Below are 21,341 nucleotides of genomic sequence, written 5' to 3'. Positions count from 1 at the left end.
CAGCTTGGATGTCGCTGTCACAGGTTCGCTGTGAATTCACCTCGGGGGAGGGAGTGGGGAGGGCTGAAGGCACCAAACGTGGGTAATAAGGCGCCTTGGGTCGGGGGCAAAGACGGGAGATCCCGAGGCGGCCGGGGGACACAGGGATCGCGCGTGGTCGCGAGGGCTATGAACAGCGGGCGAGGCACAAAGCCCCGGGTACGCCGCTTTGCCACAGGCCGTGGGGTCTCCGTGGCAGCCTCCCCAGGGACCTGCTTTGGCTCTCCTCGCCGCCCGGCAAGGCAGGGCTCAGTGGGTTTCCCCTTATCATCTGTGTCCCCTGGAGGTGGACAGACCTGGGGTCCGGGCTCTGGCACCCCTGCTTTCTAGATGAGGGCCCGAAGCAAGTCACTATTTCCGAGCCTCAGTTTCCCCTGCTGGAAAAAGGGATCAAAGCAGCAACTACTTTTCTGAGGTCATTGCAGGAGTTCAATTATCTCCATCATACATCTAGGTCCTAACGGAGTACTGAGGACATAGTATGTGTTCAGCAAACAGCACATAGTATGTGCTCAGTAAACAGAAGCTGTTTGTCTCATCAGCCTCTGATCCCCAGCTGTCCTTCCCTGCCATGACAAAAGCATCCCCATTTCAAACAGTCTTTCACCAAATAATGTTTTATGTTTTCTTTATCCCCGGCCCCGAGCTGGGGCCCATGGTGGGGGAGAAAGAAGGCCTCTCCTTGCTGGTTTCCAGATCCACTTCTCACTCCAGATGTCGAAGAGGCCACATTGCCCAATTCAGGACTGATGAGTGGCTCAGGCCAAGTTCAGGGTGCCCACTCTGCCCAGCTGTGCTGGCCAGTAAAGTGAGCCGGGGTGGGGGAGGGGTTGGCAGTGGTCAGGACACCAATGGTTGTGGCAAACTTGAGATTTTCTCTGAGAGCAAAGGAAAAGCCACTGGGAGGTTTGCATCCAAGGTGAGTGGGGAAAGGTGGCCGTGGTGCTTGAGGAAGGTGGGCAAGGGGTGGGCGAGGGGAGGGAGAGAGGCAGCGCCAGGCTGTTCTCACCTCCTCCCCACCCCAGCTCTCCACAGAAAGCCCTTCCCGACATCCCAACAAATGTCCTAAAATGAATTCACATCTAACGTTCATTTTTATAATCCAAAGAGGTTTTGATGGTGTTACTACCAAAATTCTTTGCCTACAAGAAATTCATTAATTACAACTGGCCACGATTTCCTCACTGGGTGTCCAGTGTTTTGGGACTTCTGGCGAAATGAGAAGATTTCACCTATAAATTCATTTCAAATATAATGAAGTGTAATGATACTTTTATGCTGACTAGATGAGGCAATTAATGAACGGAACATGACGCTAGTTTTCCTGTGTGTTTAATTAAACATTTATGGATTCGGGTTTTGCAGTGTGTTGCCCTCCCCCTCCCCCACCCCATAGTTTGGAGCTCAAACATTTTCAAAGGCTCTTGAAACTTCCCTAGGCCTGCATCGAGAATAGAACAGTTTTACGTGTTAATGTGTAACTTCTTTCTATTTAAAACATTTTTTAATGTTTATTTATTTTTGAGAGAGAGACAGAGCGTGAGCACGGGAGGGGCAGAGAGAGAGAGAGAGACAGTGTGAGCAGGGGAGGGTCAGAGAGAGAGGGAGACACAGAATCTGAAGCAGGCTCCAGGCTCCTAGCTGTCAGCACAGAGCCCAACACGGGGCTTGAACCCACGAACCGTGAGATCATGACCTGAGCCGAAGTTGGAGGCTTAACCGACTGAGCCCCCCAGGCTCCCATACACGTGGGTTTTTTATTTCACAAGATGTTTGCTGCCTCCAACCGGTGTTGTTCAAGGTTCAACTGTATATATTTGGAGCCTACTATGGACCCCATTTCCATTATTTCACTGAAGCCCTGGCAGTCCTGTAAGGGAGGCGTGAGTAGTATCAGTTCTGCATTTTACAGACAAAGCAGCGAGATCACTGGGGAAGCTGGTCAAGACCATGGAGCTGCTGAGTGGGAAGGACGGAGCGCGGGCCCGCACCGTCGGGCTCTGGAATCTAAGCTCTTGGCAGTCACTTCCACTGCCGCGCGCAGGTGTGCGGTCACAGTGGTGCGGGGGCAAGAAGCACCCTCTCCCTGGCATCCTGCCGCCGAGCGTGACTCCTCAAGCCTATCAGAAAAAGGGAAGTAATACTTGATTGTTTTGTAAGCTTTCTTTCACCGAGCAGACCCGTGTTAATCAGTTCAGCGCCTATAACCAAACACCGCAGGCTGGAGGGCTTCAACCACACCCTTCTGGGGGCTGGGGAGTCCAAGGTCGGGGCGCAGGTGGACTCAGCATCGAGAGAGACCTGCTTCCTGGTTCCTAGAGGGCCACCTTCTAGCTGTGCCCTCACGTGCTGAGGGAGGGGCCCAGGAGACTGACGAGGCTGAGGGGCTCCATCCTCAGGGCCTCCCACAGGCCCGCCTCCTAATAGCCTCCTGCGGGGCACACAGGGTTTCAGTGCATGGATTCAGGGGGCACAAACATTCAGGCCGTGCGGGGCCCATACGAGCCTGGGCTAAGCGCTCAGAGGCACGGAAACCCGACAAGTTCAAAGACAGCTTAACACGATTTTTTTTTCATTACCAATTTTCATACTGATTTCATTGGATATATTATTGGGTTAAAAAAAAAAAAGACATGGCGGCTGCGTGTCCACAACTGAACACGTGCACACAGCCCTGAACACACACACACACACACACACACACACACACGAGCCCCTCCGGGCCTTCTGCTCAGCGAACCCCTTTCCTCCCCTTGCTAACCACTTTACAGTTGGTGTCCGAGGCTGGGTGCCCCAGAAGCACACCCTGAGGCAAAGACTGGGGCGCAAGCAGTTGATCTGGGGGGAGACGCCAGCAAACACTGGGAGGGCGGAGGGGAGGCGGGCAGGGGAAGGAGGGAGCCTAATCAGGGCTGCGGCATCCGGCAGGCGACACCCTGGGCACCTGGCACCCAGGGCCTCAAGACCCCTGGGGAGCACGCGGAGTATCATCTCGTGGTGACCCCCCACCCCGAGGGCCGAGGAGCTGGGGTGTTTACCCCCGAGACCCATCGCCGGTGGGGCCGCCCCATCGCACCGGCCCCCGGCACCCCTGCCCGGCCGCGGGGCGGGCCGAGACCTCTCGGAAGCCGGAGAAAGGCTCGGACAGCGGAACAGCCGTGCTCCCGGCGGGGCGGGGCGCCCGCGTGGACGCACATGGAAGGGGCCGCGCATACGCGTGGGGCGTCGGCGACACTGACCGGGGCTCCCTGCCCCAGCTACTCCTCTCGGGAACGGAAGCCCGAAGGGGTTAAGTAGCCGGAAGGGGGCGGAGGAAGATTTGAATCCAGAGCTGAGGACCTTCGTCTGCGTCCTCTGCGTCCGCCCGGGGCTGTAAAGAGCGGCCGGGGGTCTGACTACGTCTGTGAACTTTAAAAATTCATCTTTAAACTTGTTCAATTAAGTTGGATGCTTTTAAAGACAAATTTAATTATTTTGAGTTCAATAAAAGCCTTTTAATAAGATGAACATCATGATTTCAGGCCTCCACTTCCAGGGTCACCGGTCACGGCAAGGGGGGGACACGGAGGGAGGGAGGGAGGGATGGGGGAGGGGCAGCGCGAGCCAGTGCGCAGGCGCGCAGGGGGGGGGGGAGGGGGCGGACATTTATTTTAAAAATGTATTCGCACATTTAAATCCATCAGTTGTTCCAGATTATTTGTGAAGCTGATAATGTTTTGTTTTATTTTTAGCAGCAGTCCTCTTACTTCGGCACAACCGTACGAAGTGTTAAGGAAAACGCGGCGCCGACTTGGCACAGGCCCCCCTGTGTGTTGTGTCTCCCCGCTGGCGCGCCGAGCCTTCCTCGCTGGAACGTTCCGCCGTGCCTGCGACCGAGACAGGAAGCCAGACACACATGCTGAAATAATTTCAACAAATATCAACTCAAAACCAACTTGAAGCCGTCGGAGGAGGAAGGGCTGGCTGGGGCTGCCTCGCCCGGCCGGGGGCGGAGCTGACCGCAAGCCACCAGAGCCTTGACCTTCAGCGTCCGCGCAGTCACCCGTCAGCTGTAACGGCAGCGGCGGGTCCCCGCTGCGGGCGCCCAACCCCCTTCTTGGGCCACATCACCCCAGTTCTCCTTCGGGCCATGCGCTCTGGGCCTCCTCCGCGCAGGCGGACTGCAGGGAGCTGGCCCCGCCTCCAGGCCATGTGACCGAATCCTGGCCAATCAGAGCCCGCTTTCCCTGTGGCTGCACTGATTGGCTCAGGCTGGGGCACGTGATCTCAGCCAGGCCAATGGGATTCGGTTCTGGGACTTTGGCTGGAAGAATGGCAAAGGGATTCTTCCCGCTTGATTCGGAGCAGCGAGAAAAGGAGCCTGGGGAGAAGGTGGGTCCCAGGCGGGGGGGGGGGGGGGGGGGGGGGGGGGGGGGGGGGGGGGGGGGGGGGGATCCCCTTGAATGGGAGCTCGGCAAGGGGAAGAGGCGTTTGATGGCCGAGACAGACATCTTCCTAACGTCCCAGGGGGCCCACCTGGGTCTGGTGGCATATAATCTCGCCCAGCTCGACCTGTTGCTTTTCAGTTACAAGAGTCAATTATTCCCTCTTCTGCCACAGCCAGCCTGAGATGGGCTTGGCTCGCTTCGTCGAGACCGAACTGATTCCAAGACCTCGCTCTGCCGGCCGTACAGGGGCGCTGCTAAGTCTCCTCCCGGCCTTTGCCCACGCAGGTGCCTGGTTCACCCTCTCCCCTCCTTTCTCCCCTAACATCTCCGGGCTTGAAATCCAGCCTCCCCTCCCCCCAACAGCACACTCTCCTGCCCTGGCCGGATGGTGCCAATCTGGCTCTAGGACCGGAGGGTGGGTTCCTCCAGGTCAGAGGTTGGCATCCCCGAGCTGTGCCCAGCATGCGGCTGAGCCAAAAAATCGTATCAGATGATTTAGAGATGTAACCTCCCCAAACAAGCTGCCAACTGCGGTCAAGAACTTGGCATAGTGCTGGGCACCTAGTAGGTGCTCGGCAAATATTAGACATCCTGATGTCCGCCTTTATTCTGGATGGATTCAGCCCTAACTTGAGCTGAAGGCAAAGGGGTGTGTGGGGGTCTCCTTTTCCCTTAGAACCCGAGACGCCCTTCTGAACCACCCCCATGGTCTTTGCCATCAACCCTTTCTGCAGGTGAGGTGACTGAGGGCTAGTGAGAGGACCCGGGCCCTGGAGCGGGGCCGGGGCACACGCAACACTGTGGTGTCCCTCTACCATGGCCGGTACCGACGAGTAATGAGCTTTTTTGTTTTGTTTTCTTTTTTAATCTAGTTTTTCCTCCTCCAGAGAAAGGAAGCAAGAGCTGTATGCTTCACGCTCTGCCCTGACCGTAGGGCTCTGTATTCCAGAAGCTTACAGAACCCTGGGATTGAGGCCAAACAATGGTCAACCCTGGGAGTCATCAGTTTGGGCTGATTTTTTTCAAAACCTTGAGCATCTGGTCAAGGTTAAAAACGGTTCCATTTAGGGAAAATAAACTTGAGTTTCTGTAGTGGGCACTGTGGGTAGGCCACTCAGACTCCCTGCGATCCCTTTTAGGGCCCTGTCCTCCTGTCCCCAGCTTCCACATGTGTTTCATGGTCGGTACCTGGGAACATCCCGAGAGCCACCCCGGGGCTTGTGAAATTCCTCTCCACGAAGAGCCAGGGGCACCTGAGAGTCCACGTCTCATCTGGAAGCAACTTCTACCCCGGAGGTCCTCACAGGTCCCTTCGGGATCAGGCTGCGACGGACTTTGCCTAAAGCTGTCCCTACCGTGCTTTGTTTCTTCTTCTCGGTCCTCTTCCCAGTTCCTTTAACTGTCTCCGCAGGGAGCACACCCCTGATAACTCCCTTCATACAAATCCACGCCTCAGTGTTCACTTCCGGAAAGGCCCCGCCTAAGGTAGGTTCTTTCTTGCAGACCTTATCAGAGCTTTGGGCATGCTACAGAGAATCATGATTTTCCAAGAGGGAGGAAAAGTAACGTCTTGCAAACTCTTTTAACCCCAATCAACGAGAGGGATGGGTTACTCTTTCACCCCTTTTATTAGAACCACCAGCCCGAGCTAGTTTTTCCCTGGGCTCCCCGGAGGCTGCCTGAACTGGGACAGAGGTCTAAGGAATTGCTCAAGGGCCCACAGAAGCTCCGTGGGCTCTCTTCCACCCCCTTAAATGGGCCCTGCCGAGGGCGGGGACGGGCAGGGGTAGGTAATGGGACCGAAGAAGTAAAAAAGCCTCATTCCAAAGAATTGTAAAATTTATTGTATAAGTATTGCAGCTTTTCAGAAGGTCATCATTGCCACTAATGATTATTGATACACAACAAGCAATTTCATCAGGCCTGCGGGGTGGCGTCCAAACACAGAGCTTTACTCAGCAGCAACGTGGGCGCCGCACCCAGCGTGCCACGGGGAATTTACAGGAGTTTAACTGGAACAAAACCTGCGAGACGGGGCTGCAAGGAGAGCGGTCTCAACGCCAAGAACCAAGGTACAAGCGTGCCGACCGCGCACCGCCGTGGACCCAGGCAGGCAGACGAGAAGGCGTGTCCTTCGGGCTCTATAGTACAGCAAAATTTGAAGCACGGTTTCCAGAACAAACAAAACGAAACAAAACAAAGCAAACACATTTAGTTTTCCTTATCGCCGGGATGTTTTCTGGGTCTGGAAGCCTTGTGTGCATGTAGGAAACAATTTCTGGAACATACAATTCACAGAGGAGACAAGGCCGGGGAAGGGACTCCGTTCTTGCCCTGCCCCGGTGTTCACTAGACGGGGGGGGGTGCTCAGCTCCTTGCACATAACACTTTGGGGGGGACACGGATGGCTCGTAGTGCCCCCCCCCCGGCTAAGTCGGTTGCGGAGACCCGGGCTTCATGGGGGGAAATGCGGGTCACAAGCAGGGAAAAGATAACAAGAGAAAGCCTGACCTGGTCCCCCTCCAACCAGCCACTGCCGAGGACCCCAAAATTTTTCTGGAAAAAGGGGGGCCTCCTCGGGGGTGCTCAAAGCCTTTTCGAAGGCAACGGCATGGCAGCCAGAATCTAGAGGAATGAGGGAACCCCCAGGGCTCGGGGTCTAGCAGAGAAACCAAGTGCTTAGCTGCAGCAGTAGTTTCCAGAAACACCCACCGGGTTTGTCGGGATGCACCCCGACTTCGCCCAACGTCTCTGCCCTGAGCCTCTGCACGGGGCCTTGCTGAAGCCTGGCCTGCCAGCCTGGGGTGTAACCGGGGTGTAGGGGGGTGCTCTGCCCTGGAGCCTGCTGAGGCCAGGAAGCCACACTCCGCTGCTTCCTCCCAAACAGCGCACACAGACCACACCACCCAGCAACAGGGTTCACAGTGTGGCTCAGGCCCTCGGCATCGCTTCGGCCTGACGCTACCCACGCCGAGGAGGTCCGCCTCTAGGCTCACAACCCGCATGGGAGTTAGACACAGTACGCACGATAGGAAGGTGGAGGGGCGGGCGGGACGGGCACGAGCGAGCTATGGGGGGTGTTTGAGAAGCGGCAGCCCTCAAGTGGGAGGGAGGGGTGACTTGAGTCACTGTCCAGGGTTGCCCCTAACCGGTGACCAGAGGGCACTGCTTCTTGAGTAAGGCACTAGGGAGACTGACTCTTCACGTGAAGGAAAGATACAGTGTTTGAAAATTTTTATCTATAAATGTGTCCCTGTACCTTTTAGGACAAATTACACCGAGTTCTCCACACGACTTCCGAAAACCATCTCAGAGAGAAGCAACGCTTAGGCTGAGGACCCCACGGAGGGGTGGATTTTCACCGTTAAAGCACAAGAACTTTCTGGCAGGCTGGTCGGCAGCGAACACTCGGACTCCGTGTTTCTCTGTTGGTCACCAGGTTCTTAAAGTGTATATATAAATAGAGTTCGAACGGTCAGAACTTCAAAACAGTTCTCAGGTTCTTGTTTTAAGTAATAAAAAAGTCGCTTAGAAACAAGAGTTATTGCCCGTATGCCTTCTGACAGGTAGCATTCTTCCAGAAGGAAAAGACAGCTCAGTGAGGAGGGGGTTGGGGGCTCACCCCATGGAATGTGAACCAGTAGATCCCAAGGGAGCCCCCCCCCCGCTGTGCACACACGTGTGCCCACTCACACGCCCTCACCTGCGCGCCACCTCCAAGGGATCCTGCCAAACCGAAATCCACTCGGGAAAATTCTAGCAAACAAGAATTATCTCTGATACAGGTGCTATGAACACACAGATTCACGAACACACCAAACATGACCATTTCCACCGGGAAAGGGGATGAACACGTGGGAGGGAAGGTAAAGAATTCTGCTTTGAAAACATAAAGCACAGGTTTACATTGGTTTGACTTTTTTCTTTCTTCGCTTTAACGCTTTGTCGTGTCCTGGGAGACACTGGGCGTGTCACCTTTGCATCTCTGGTGTCCTGTTTATCCGCCTGTTCGGTGAGAATTGCTACGTAAAGAGAAAGCCAGGGAAGAGGTCAGATTCCTTTCCTTGGGGCCTTTCCGATCGGCATCCTTCTGGGCCCCAAAGCACTCCGCACAAAACAGCCACCCAGACCTCTCTGGCGGTCCTGGCAACGTGCTTGGGGGGGGGGGGGGCAGCAGCTTCCGTAAAGGGGGCACCTTAGCCCCTTCCTGGGGGGGGAGAGGGGGCTTCATGCTTAAAAAAACAGGAGGAAAGACTACGATTCTTCAGTAACAGTTTATTTTCATCTCGGGAAAGGCAAAGCCACCACCCTGGAAGTGGGTGCCTAATCCCCCGTCTCATCTGCCATCCAAAGGCTGTGCTGGCCCAGAGGGGAAAACAGGTCTCCTTCGGTGGGGAATGTGTAACGAGGTAATAACCTATCCTAGACAGAAGCTTCCACTTACGCAGGAAGAGCGGCCCCTCCGGAAGTCTGTCCCAGCTCCGGGCAGAGCCCGCCTCGGCCTGACGTCCGCTGCGAAATTCCGCCACTTCGCCCCTTCAAAGTCTCGACAGACACAATAGAAGTTTCCATCGAACAAGCACTGACATATTTATATTAAAAAATAGTGCAAAAGCTCAACATTTATATAAATAACTCTAAACCCCTGCTTTGTAGGTTTTTTTTTTCTTTACAAGGTAATACACGCTTTCTGACTTGGCACTCAAAAATTGCCATTTTTTTTCTCTTCTAGTTCAGAAAACTTTTTTTTTTAATAGGCCTCTTCTAATACAAAAATACTCCTGCCTTCACAATACAGTTTCTCTTATTTTATATATATTTATATATATAATATTGCAGATCTTTAAACAAAGGTTTTGTGCAAATATGTCTTTAAAGTTAAGTGAAATCATCATAAACAAACAAAAGGAAATAAGCATTCACGCACGCAGCTCAACTAAGAACAGAAAAGACTAGGGTCGATTTTTTTTTTTTCTCTTTTGCCTTCAAGACGCAGCTCGACAAAGAAACGTGGTTTTTTGCAAGCTTTCTTAGCTTGTGCATTCAGACCAGACAGAACATGTAAATATTTATACACAGAGAGAGGGGGAGGGGATGGTTACGCCGCGGTTTCTGGGTGCCGCCCTGTCCTCCTCTGTCTTCTCGCTTAGGAAGTGCGGAGTGTTTTGCCTTTTTTTTTTTTTTTAACCCACTGCTGCCCCGCCCCTGTCCCCCCCTCCCCGGGATTCCTAGAGAGGGTGACCTTTCTGTTTATCCTTCTCTTTGCTCCAGGCAGGTGAGCTCTCCAGGGGGCCGAGGTGTGCGTGGGGGTGCCGGGTCCCCTCCAGCAAGGAGGGCGGCCCGCTGCTCTGCTGGTGCTGGAAGGAGGGGGACCCAGGGTAGTGCCCGATGACCTCGCTGTAGGTGGGGGGCGGCCCCTCCATGCGCCCCCCGCCCCCGTAGCACGTGGCGCTGATGCCCGAGTTACTGCTGGGGGGGCAGGGCCCGCCCAACACCGCGCTGTCCATCAGGTCGCTGTCGAAGATGGTTCTGTTCGGGGGCGCGCGCACCGACTCCCGGTTCAGCTCCAGCTGCTGCTCGGGGTCTCGGAGCTGGAGGGTGCAGGGGCCCTGGTACGGCGGGGGCTCCTCCCCGTCCGACAGCGAGATGGTGGGCGGCAGGTCGATCTCGTGCTGCAGGTACGGGTAGGTGGGCTGGAAGCGGAGGCAGCGGTCCCGCTGGGCGAAGGGGGGCACGGCCAGGCGGTCGGTGGGCCTCGGAGGGGCATAGACCTGCGGCTGGAGGGGTGGAGAGCGGAGTGAGGGTCCCCCCACCCCCTCCCCGAAGCAGGACCCGAGGCGGCGCGCGCTCTGCGCTCCGGGGGAGGGGCGGCCGGCCCAGAGTGCAGCCGCGCCCTGAAGCTGGGGGCCGCTCCCCGCGGGTAGAAGCAGTGTTAGGTCCCGGCTTGCATGGTCCCAGCAGTCGAGGAGACTCCTAGAAAAGGGCGGCCTGTGAGCCTGGCAGCCACACCGCTCGGGCCAGGGAGGCGCCCGCTACAGCAGCCTGGGGCCGGGGGTGGGGGGGAAGGCAGCACCGGGTCTCACCTCTGCGATTCCGTTGCCCGACACTGTGCTCTCCGAGGGCCAGAGGCATCCTTCCTGTGTGGGGACGAGAGGGGCGGGGTCAGCAGGATGAACAGGTGAGACAGCAAAGGGTCCACTGGCTTTGACCCCAGATCTTCTATTTGGAATCAGATCCAGCACCCATCCACTGCTCCCCATCCCCACCCCGGGCCCTGGCCGGTTCTGGCAGTAACAAAACGGCCTTTGGTGACCGCATTAAACGTCAGGGTTGTGCGTTTGCTTGCATCCTAACACTTGGAACATACTAGAGACTCCAGTGAGTCTTTATGGGCCTGGTGCTTTCCTGGTGGGACAGTTTTGAGAGCCGTAGAGCCCCCTAGTGGCCATGTAGGTAACTGCAAGCCCTGGGGGCTTCCCCCGCCTTGTCACTGTTCTCACTTCGCCCAGCTGTCCCCTAAAAATTCTGAAATGAATGTCCCCTGAAAATGAATCCAAGTTCTCTTGTGAAATGGCTGATAAGGAAGCCGGGCATCATCTAGCCCTCCTGGCCTCGACCGCCACTTGCTTGCACTGCGGCCGTGACAAGTTCTTTAAGTTCCCAAACTCTCAAGAGGTAGAATATGCTTGGAGTGCAGGTGGCCCGCAGGGAGTATACGGAAGTGTTGGCAGACACGCCCACCCACTATCTAGTGCAAAGCGCAGTATGCGTGCACCTGCGGGCCTTTGCACTGGCCGCCCCACTGCGTGGCCAGCCCCGCTGACTTTCTCTGACACCGCTGTCTAAAAGGCCCTCCCCCATGGACAGTCCTGTCCTGGGCTCATTCCCCTCACAGCAGCAATCTCGTCTGTTATCGACCTGTCTGTATTCACCTACCTCTTCAGTCGGCCTCATCCTGGATACTGGGAGCCCGGTTTACAGAGAAAGACTTACGGGACAGTCAGTTAATAAGCAAAGTGCCCTTTGCATGGAGCTGCTCTGCTGCCAAATAACGATCTGGCCTGTCATCAAAGGAGGAATGTGGCCCCACTTCCGTGCCAAAGGTGTGCCTGCCACCTCAGGGAGTGTACACCCTCTGCTCTGAGATTGCACACAGGGGCTGTGGCTCTCCCACTAGTGGACAGGCTGCATGGGGGGGGCAGATGGCCACGTGCGATTTCAGGTCTTGGGGAGAGACCATGGGTCAGGGACGGAGGACCGCATACCAGGCGGCCACCTCAGCCAATGCTGGCTACATGGTGTTGGACAGCCTTAGCCTGGGGTCGGGGAAGGGATGTCTTGTTAGAATTTTACAGCTCCCGGGGCTCCTGGGGGGCTCAGTTGGTTAAGTGTCAGACTTCCGCTCAGGTCGTGATCTTGCAGTTTGTGGGTTTGAGTCCCCCGTCGGGCTCTGTGCTAACAGCTCAGAGCCTGGAGCCTGCTTCAGATTCTGTGTCTCCCTCTCTCTCTGCCCCTTCCCTGATCACGCTCTGTCTGCCTCTCAAAAATAAGTAAATATTAAAAAATTTAAAAAAAGAATTTTACAACTTTCTGTAGACCTAACTGATACATAATAAACTACATGTGTCTAGAGCATGCAATTTGGTTAAGTTTTGGCATGTGTATATACCAGGGACCCATCACTACCATCAAAATGACATCACCCCAAAAAGCTTCCTTGGTGCACGTTTTCTTGAGGGGTTCCACGTAAGACATTCTCCCCTACAGTCTCAGGCCAGAGCAGGAATTGGAGGGAGCCGGGAGCCCCGAGGCTTGCAGTTACCTACATGGCCACTAGGGGGCTCTGTGGCTCTCAAAACTGTCCTACCAGGAAAGGAGCCAGCCCTTAAAGACTCATTGGCATCTCTATTATGTTCCAGGTGTTAGGATGCAAGCAGACGTACAACCTTGCCGTTTAATGCGGTCATCAAAGGCCGTTTTGTTACTGATATTAGTAACGTTTCAGTTGCTGCCTTGGTGCCGGACAGGGTACTAAGCGCTCTTTAAAGCACTATCCCAGGGCACCTGGGCGGCTCAGCAGTCCGTTACACATTCGACTCAATGTTGGCTCAGGTCATGATCTCAGTTTGTGAGTTCGAGCCCCACATCAAACTGTCAGCGCGGAGCCTGCTTGGAATTCTGTCTCCCTGGCTCTCTGCCCCCGCCCCGTCTCTCAAAAATAAATAAACATTTTTAAAAAAGTAAATAAAGCACTATCAAATTTTCCCCAACAAGCTTATGAGGTAGGCTGCGGTCGGTTAGCGGGTTGCACAGGCATAGCTGGTAAAAGGCAGTGCCGGGATCCAAACCCTGACCTGCCTGCCTCACTCGGGCTCAGGCTGCTCCTGGCAGGCTCCACAGCCCCCAGTCGGGCCATTGGCGCAGTCCATACGTGTGCCAGGAAGCAGATGGGGACATCCACCTGCTCCTCACCGGGGTCGGAGCCCTGGGGCGCGATGCATGCAGCCAAGGAGGAAATGTGACCCAGATAAACTCCTGCCTAAAACCCTCCCACGAGTCCCTCCGTCCCAGGCTCTGGGTGATGTGGCCGCCCAGGACCTCTGCCCACCGCTCCCCCTCCTCCCAGGCCTGGCAAGGGATCATCTACCTGGCCGCACAGTGGCACCACCCAAAAAGCTCAAGAAAACACCAGTCACTGCCCCAGGAGCCCCACCACAGACCCCCCCAAACCACCCGCCAGCCTCGTCACCTGACTGCCTCCCAGAAGTCATCGCCTCCTCCAGGGAGCCTCCCGGGAACCACCCACCGCCCCCCTGCCTCCCAGAGCAACTCAGCTCCTATAGCAGCCTGGCCCTGATCAGAAGCCTTGTGCCCACAGAAGGCATGTGGGAAGCAGGAGACCCACCCCAGGACTGACTGGGGGACACAGAGAACAGAGCGGTGCCCCATCCGAAGCCCGGGCTGAGCCTCTAGCCTGAATCCATCCCTGCCCCACGCTGAGCTGGCCTCGTGCACAAACCGTCTTCCGCGGGGACGACGGGTGAAGTGGCCATCGCTGCTCAAGGAGCAGAAACTCTCTGGGAATGATGAAGGCTGCCGAGGAGAGGAATGCAAAGCAGGGAATGTTTGTCCAAAGTGGCGTCTGGAAGCAAAGTCCAGGGACCCAGGAGCAGCTCAGCAATGAAAGCAAGAGGCTTCCTGTGCGGGGCTTGGCTGCGCCTGTTAGGCTGCTCCCCTGTGCCCACAGGTAGAGGGTACCTGCCCTTACAGGTAACCCTCCCCTCGCCCGCTAACCCCGGCACAAGACCCTTCAGACCCGCAGTCGGCATTGTTACCATTATGTGACACACCCTGGCTTCGCTGGGAGCAGGGAGGTGACCCTCTGGGGCCAGAGGCTCACCTGCGTGGGAGCCTCATTCAAGAGAACGGAATGGGGTCACCCTGAAAAGGAGCCGAGGCAGGCCGAGCCCCAGGCTGACGGTGGCCGGGTTGGGGTCTCCGTGGGAGGTCACGGGGCCCCAAGACTCATCAGACACGCCCTGTCTGGCGGGGGGAGGTCCCCAAGGGAGCTGCCACACTTAGTTCAGACCTAACGAGGCTCTGTGTTTACCCAGCCGGGCATCCCCAGGGGTCCATGCAGGTGGCTTCATAGATGGGGGTGGGGACTCTCCTTTGGCTTCAGATGTCCAGGAACCAGGGCCCCAACCTTCACCTCTGTCTGGGCGCAAAGTCCCAGGTGCTGCCCACAGGGCTGTCCCCCACCCCCGGTGGCAGCAAGGATCCCTCCCACCGGAACGGGCGCCATTTCCCTCCCTAGCTCTCTGACAGACGTCACCCTCCCCACGACTGTACCGCTGGGGTAGGCGGCAGAAAGACTAGATGCACCCATGTGAGGGAGACTGAGGCTCAGCGGGGCCCAGATGCCCCCCCGGGGCACGCACCGCCCGGCCCGCCTCCCCCAGGCACCCCCCACCTCCCTGGGCACGCCCCACACAGCTAATGCCTTCTGGCTTGTTCCCTTGCCCAGGAGGACAGACGGGCCTGGGCTCTTCAAACTGTCACTTAGAGGCCGCGAGGCTTCAGGCCGGTGCCCCCACCTCCCCGGGCCCCGGTTTCCCATGCGGAGCGGGGCCTCCAGGCTGCTGTGGGCCGGCAAGCACCGGGCGCAGGGGAGTCGGGCACGTGTCACCAAGCGCAGCTGCCGACGCTGTCACCTGGGCAACAGTCCCAGCAAGCACAGGTGAGGTGGGGCCTTGATGCGGAGGGTTCCTTCAGACCGGAACCCCGGGTGCCCTCGGGGGTACGCAGCGTTCCCGTCAGAGGGACCAAGGGGGTGGGTCTCCTCGCCCCGGATGCCTGCGGACGCAGGCCCCGCCGCAGGCGCCCCCCAGAACCGGGAGGCCGCGCCTGGTGCCGCCCCTATGCCATCGCTGTCCTCGCGGGCTCAGGGACGTGGTGGGGCGCACAGCCCTGGGCCACCCACGCGCCACCTCCTCCCTGCAAACCCCAGCCCGCCGCTCAGGCCACCGCTTCTCCCAGGCTGTGAAATCACACACTGCACGTGCGGGGACAGGCACCACTGGGGGACAAGACCCACAGCCCGTGGTCCACCTGCTGGAGAGCGGCCAGCGGCAGGGCCCAGTTCAGCCCCTGCAGGCGAGGGGGGCGCGAACGGCCCTGGGCACCCAGAGCCGCAGAAGGGCCAAGTTCCCGCCCTGCGGGCCGCCCCACATTGTGGAGTCGAAGGGATACTCCTGGGGCTTCCAGAACGCCCAGGGCAGCGATCCTCCTCACCTTGCTGGACGTCCTCACTCCCCGCCCTCAGAGCTCGGCCGAAGAGGCCGTCCTGACTGGGCTGGCCAAGCAGGCCACCCTGGGCTTCTCGGGGACAGTCACTCTGCCCTCCTTCCGAGCCTTTAATTAGTATCACCTGATTTAGGCCCCTGTCTGTGTGGATCCGGCCACCGGACAGCAACCCCACGGGGGGCCCACAGCCACCCCCAGGCCCCCAGCGTCTGGGAGGTTCTCGGCCCTCTGCTCAGCAGGTATCTGTGCAGCAAATGCACGAACGGGTGGGTGGGTGGGGGGGTGGCGGAGGGACGGACGAGTGACGGAGTGAATGGGAACGTTTTCATCGTCCTGGCCGGCGGCGCCCGGCGGCTGCTCTGTGCTAAGCCCCGACTCCTCTGCAGAGCGGCGTGGCAGTCAGTCCCGCACGTGGTGAATGGCAACCCCACTTCGTGGATCGAGACCGTCCGAGGGCGCACGGCCAGGACCAGGGGAGCTGGGAGGGGGCTTCTCCCGGTGATCTGTTGCCCCCAGGCCCAGACGCCCGCAGGGTGCAGAAGACAGGGCCGCCTCCCTTCTGTCTGGGTCAAGGCGGCGGGTCCGTGGGCACCTTCCGCACCACCCGATCCCTTGGGGCCTCGGCCAGTACCTCGAACGCCCTCCTCCGTCGCCTGGCCAGCCGCCTCCCCCTCCCCCCCGTGGCCGCCGGCTGCCTCCCTCCCGTTCCGGTGAGCGCCCCGAGCAGGGGCGCCGGGCGCTTACCGCGGACAGGGCATCTTCTCTCCTCCTGCCCTGGCTGTGGCGGCCGATGAGGGAGCGGGCGGACAGCTTGTAGTGGCTCAGCAGGCACGTGATCACCACCACCATCACCATCACCACCAGCACGATGATGGTGATCTCAACAAACTCCAGCTCTGCTGCAAGAGCGAGGGAGACGCGTGAGCCCGGGGCCCCGGTGCAGGCCAGGGGCCCAGGGCCCAGCCCGGCCGAGCGTTCACTCGCCTCCCCCGCCACCCTGGCACTCACACGCATGCACACCTCCTTCTGCTGTATGTGCACACCCTCCCCACCGCACACACGCACACCCCTCCCCGGTGTGCACACACGTGTGCACACACCGCCTCCCCACTGCTCGCACAGTGTGCGTGCACACACACATTCTCCCCACCACACACTCACACTCATGCACATAGCCTCCTCACCACGCGTGCAATGCACACACATGTATCACAAGCACCCCCCACCCTGGACGGGACAGGAATGTGTGAGGAGCAACCCCCCCCACCAGCTCTTGGAAAGGAAGCCTCAGAAAAACCACATTCTGTGTGGCTGCAGACACTGCAATTCTCGTTTCTTCTCTCTCTCTCTCTCCCTCTTTTGGTGTTGTTTTGTTTTTCCCCTCGAAGGCGGAAAAACCCTCAAGTACTGGAAAAGGAAGGAGGTTATTTTGATCCTGCCAGAGCCGGGGCGGTTTCTGCTGACTCGAGCGGGTCCGTGTCGAGGCGGCTCGGCAGCTGGCCGTGCTCGGTGCCAGCAGAGCCCCCAGCAACGGGCGGGACGCCAGCGCGGGTCGGTCGTGCTGGGGCCCCGGGGGTGACAGGGCAGCTGAGGGACTCGGCCAGCCTCCTGCAGCCCCAGGCCGCCCACGGGGGGGCGGGGGGAACAGTGCACCCTGACGCCAGCGCTAACGGGCAATTAGCTGAGGGCTCCCCGGGGCACAGGTTCAAGCTCAAGGCCACTGGCTCAGCTCTTCCACCAAGACAGACACACGGAAGCTGCAGCTCGGGGGCAGGGGTAGGGGAGGCAACAGGCAGCATCGGGGGGACGGGCGGAACTCCAGACCTGCGACGGCCTCCCCTTCCTGCCTCAGTTTCCCTACGGCTTCCAGCAGGGAACGTGACTGTTCACAGAACCCCGGCAGCTCCTCCCCACAGTGCCCCACCCCCAACATCCTCTCCAAAGCCCTGGCCGCCCCTTCCTCCCATGCAGGCTCCTGGACACCCCCTTCTCATGCCCAACTGCACCTATAATGCCTCCTGCTGTTATTAAGTCGGGGGAGTCTGCCCACCAGGGGCCATGTGACAATTCCTGGGCACATCGGTGGCTGTCACAATTGGGTGGGTGCGGGGATGCCCCTCGACGAAGAATGACCGGTGGACGGAGCCAGGGCCGAGTGCACCCTGGGGACCCCATCATCCCACCTCGCAGGGTCACGTGATAGGCCCTCAGCCCGAGGGCCCAACGCTGGCAGCTCCTCCCACTCAGCCATCTGCTGGACGGACAGCCTCCTCCGCACCCAGGAATTCAACCTGGCGCTTGGGCCGTGGCTCTGGTCCCCAGGTGGGGCTGCGCGGCCCATTGTGCCCAGGAGGGGGGACAGGCCGGCCAGGGGACTTGAGGGAGACTTGCCCGAGTGCCCGGAAGGCTGGGGCCTGGGACCGCCAGAGGGCCACACTCGCTTCCTTGCAGGGACCCAGTGACCGCGGCGGCCACACCCCCTGCCTGCCCAGACAGGCTGGTCAGGGCCTCGGCCGCCTGCTTGGACTCCCGAAGGGCAGGGTCCTGTCTGTGAGGGCCCAGGATAAAGCCGCCCATTCAGGGGACACACAGGCCTGCTTTGTGCAACCCCCGCGCCCTTCCCCTCCCCCGGCCCAGTGCACTCTTCACCCCAACTGGGACCACGGCGGTGGGTCCCCCTCTGCCCCCTCCCCTGCTCCCTAGGGGCCGTGCCCACGCTGGCCTGTAGGAAGGGACGCGTGTGGCCGCGCTGCCTTTGTCCCAGGCCCTGGCCATCCCCCTGGCGGTTCCCGGAGCCCAGAGCGCTGCACCAAGACAGCAGCTGAGGCAGGGTGGCCGGGGAGCAGCGAAGACGGGGCAACAAGCCCCCCATGGCTCTCCTGACCCCCAGGCCGGGCCAAAGGGGCAGGAGGACACATTTCTGGAGGCTGGGGTCCAGAGTGAGACCATCACCCCCAGAAAGGAGCACAGGGCTCCTGGAAACACTAACTTGGGCACCTTGGGCCTTTTCTCCCTCCCTGGGCCACAGCCCCAGGGGGGCCAGGACCCAGGAAATCCACATGGGGGAGGAGAGGGAAACACTCTCAGAAAAAGAGACGGATTGGGGGGCTACATTCTGGAAGCCGAAGGCCTGGCTCTGGGCCCAGGGGAGGAGGGAGACTCCTGAGGGTTCCTAAGCTTTGCTGCAGCCCCATCAGGGTTCCTAGACCCGCTCGGTGTGACCCGGGACCTCAGCTGGGTCCACCCCAGCCTCCCCACGCGGAAGGAGGCTCAGGGCTGTGTGTGGACGACGCACTTGGCACTCAGGGAGCCGCTCCAGCAGGACGAGGAGTAATGGCGGCACATCACCCCCATACAGCAAACCAAGGGATGCCAAACCCAGAAGCCGACGAACAGGGTTAAGCAGGGGTCTGCTGGATATGCCGGCAGCGTGAGAGGGTGGGGGCCGTGAGGGGCCCGGAAGAGGACCCCAGCCCGCAGCCAGCTCACCCCCACCCCTCAGGCAGAGCCCGCCCTGGGCTGGGTGTTCCGGCCCTCGGCTCCTCCGTGCTCTTTCGCTCCCGGAAGGAGGCCCCACTGCCAGGGGACCGGGCCGCTTCTCCAGGAAGCGCACCAGGGCAGCACCTGCTGGAGGCGGTGAATTGGAGACCACGTGCGTCCACGTGCTCCACACGCCCCCCCCCCCCCCCCCCCCCCGCCCCCGCAAAGGAACAGCTGCGAGTGGCAGCCTTCTTGTACAGGCCTGTGCTGTCTGCTCGGCCCCAAGCACTGCCCTGCGTGACATCACCTGCCGGCCCCGGGGGGCGGCCTGGGCTTCGGCATCCCGACTCCTCCCTCCTGCGCCCGGCCAGGCATGGGGACCGGGCAGGAGCCCTCTCTCTCCCCCCGCAGCAGGCGCTGCTCCTCGCAACCGCAGCCGTCCGACAGGCCAGCGCCCGAGACAGGCGGCCCAGTGCGGCCACACCTCCGATCTCTCCAGAACCAGAGCCCATCTGTGAGGCTGCCCGGCCTTCGGCGGCCACCGTGTTCAAGAGGCTTAAAAGCGCTGGGCAGCTCGGGGGTTTCTAGGCCCGCTGCTGACGGCAGATACGGGACCACGCCGATACCGCCTCCGAGTCCTCGATCCAACAGCCCTGCCTCTGGGGACGCAGGCCAAGTGCCCAGCCTGGCGCACGCATGGGCGGGTGCTACCTCTGCCCCCTCCCTGGTCAAGTCTCCCGTGACCCCAGGACTCACGGCCAAAGGCGGACGGACAGAGCAAGAGGAGTGGGCGGGTTGGTCAACAGCCCCAACTCACCAGTCACTGCTGCCGTTATTACGGCCACAGCAGCCACGACACCCATGCGGAGCCCACCTCCCCCAAGTCCGTGAGGCGGGAGCCGTCACCCTGCACCTTGCAGACAAGCACAGGGAGGCCCAGGGAGAAGATGCCCCAGGAAGAGCAGAGCCGGGTCTTCTAAGGGTCTTGTCCCCATAAGTTCTCGCAGCTTTCCCGAAGTTAGTCCTCAGTTTCCCCTCCCCACGCCTGGAGCACCTGGTCCTGCCCCCCCTCCCCCCGTCTCTCGGGCTACAAGCTGTGCGGCCCCAGCCACGCAGACCTCTGCTGAGTCCCCGTTAGGAGCCGGCACCGGGGAGATGAAATAACAAATGTAAGAGCGCAGACGGCACGGCCCAGTTCCCGACACCCTCATTCAGGCCGATGCCCTAGAAACGCCGAGGTCTGCCTGGCTGGGGGAGCCCCGGGGCTGGGGGTTCAGAGCGAGGTCGATCCACAGCGGCCACCCCGGGTGGCAGCCAGATGCAAGGCCACGAGGGACTTACAGACATTCGTCCCGCTTCCGCTCCGAGGGCCCAGCTCCAGCAGGAGCCTTTGAGAGAGAAACACATTTCCCTCGCCTCGTTGCGGGCGTCAGGGCTGCTCACCGTGGGGAGGGCGGGGGAGCCGCTCTGCCATTTTTCTTCCTAATTTCCCCCTCGGGGTGGGTGATGGATGCAGCGGGCCCTCGGGGGCGGCCAAGCCCATCTTCCACATGCAAAGTAAGGTCACTCTAATTTAATTTAGCGTCTTCTTTCCTGGTGAATAATTTCAAATTAACAGGCTCGTCTGCCTCGTCGGAGTGGCCTGACCCTCCCTTTTGTCTTCTCCAGAGGCAGACACAGTCACTTTGAGATGTGTGCACGCCCAGCTCAGGTCCTCTCCCAGCTGGCCCGGCGGCGGACAGAGGCGGCGTGCGCCCAGGGCCCCCAGAACGCCAGGCACGGCCCACGCGCGCATGGGCCTCGCCTTACTGAATCCTCACCCTCCTTCAGTGAGGCAGATTCGAACATGCCCACTTCCCCCTGCGTCTGCTCGACGGACGAGGAAAGAGGGGCTGGCAGGGGACGGCTGGCCAAAGGCCACTCTGCCCACAGGCCCAGGACCATTGCTGCCTCCAGGCTAGACTCTCAGGCCCGGTCCGGGCGGCTGCCCCATTCCCACCCGTGCTGCGCACCACGGCCCCAGGCTGGAAACAGCCCGGTCCCGGCACGGGGCTCGCGTGGAACGGAGCTGGGAGGGACCCTCTGGGGCGTCACCCGCCATGCGGTTCCTGCAGCCAGTATTCGTGGTGGGTGGTACCCACCTTCCACCCACAGTGGAGATCACAGGACGGTTGAGATGCTCAGACCTGGCACTCTGGGCACCTCTCAGGGCACTGCAGAGAGATGCTAATGGCGACCGCCTCCTTTGCTGCAGAGTGCCAAGCGCTAGCCAGGTCAGGACCTCCTTCTCTGCATTCCCACAACTGCCCAGGGCGCACATCGGCCCCGGGAGCAGTTCTGAGTCCAGGCCACGCCCGAGTCCCTCTTCCCGCCATGGAGCCCTCCCTCCCTGGCACCCGGGGAAGCCAGGACGCTCTCTCGGAACACAGTTTTTAAATAAAAATGAAATAAAATTGTGGCTTAAAAAAGGAAGCGGACTCTATTAAGACAGTTATCAGACTCTCAACCAGATGCGCGACAGGGAAAGAATGCACGGAAGTATTTCTGTGACACAGGGACAGGATGGCATTAAAGAGGACCTAGCAGGTC

At 59.5% G+C, this 21,341-nt stretch overlaps 1 protein-coding gene across 2 annotated transcripts in view; it reads right to left on the bottom strand.

Moving 5' to 3' along the window:
• Nucleotides 1–8,721: 8,721 nt before the first annotated feature.
• Nucleotides 8,722–21,341, bottom strand: part of PMEPA1 (prostate transmembrane protein, androgen induced 1) — a 53,254-nt gene continuing 40,634 nt past the window's right edge. Inside the window, exons 2-4 of one of the 2 annotated variants that reach the window (XM_039236895.1) lie at nt 16,017–16,168; nt 10,550–10,603; nt 8,722–10,243 (exon numbers count right to left, since the gene is read on the bottom strand). In XM_039236895.1, the coding sequence (XP_039092826.1) occupies nt 9,695–10,243; nt 10,550–10,603; nt 16,017–16,168 (755 nt within the window). In that variant the 3' untranslated portion in view covers nt 8,722–9,694. Of the gene's footprint in view, nt 10,244–10,549; nt 10,604–16,016; nt 16,172–21,341 lie in introns of both variants that reach the window. The other variant, XM_039236894.1, reaches the window with a different exon arrangement.

Source organism: Hyaena hyaena, unplaced genomic scaffold, assembly GCF_003009895.1.
Source record: "Hyaena hyaena isolate Hyena2069 unplaced genomic scaffold, ASM300989v1 scaffold_119, whole genome shotgun sequence".
In the NCBI taxonomy this organism is placed as follows: domain Eukaryota; kingdom Metazoa; phylum Chordata; class Mammalia; order Carnivora; family Hyaenidae; genus Hyaena; species Hyaena hyaena.
The sequence above is the reverse complement of the archived record's forward strand: the minus strand, read 5'-3'. Positions and strand labels throughout refer to the sequence as shown.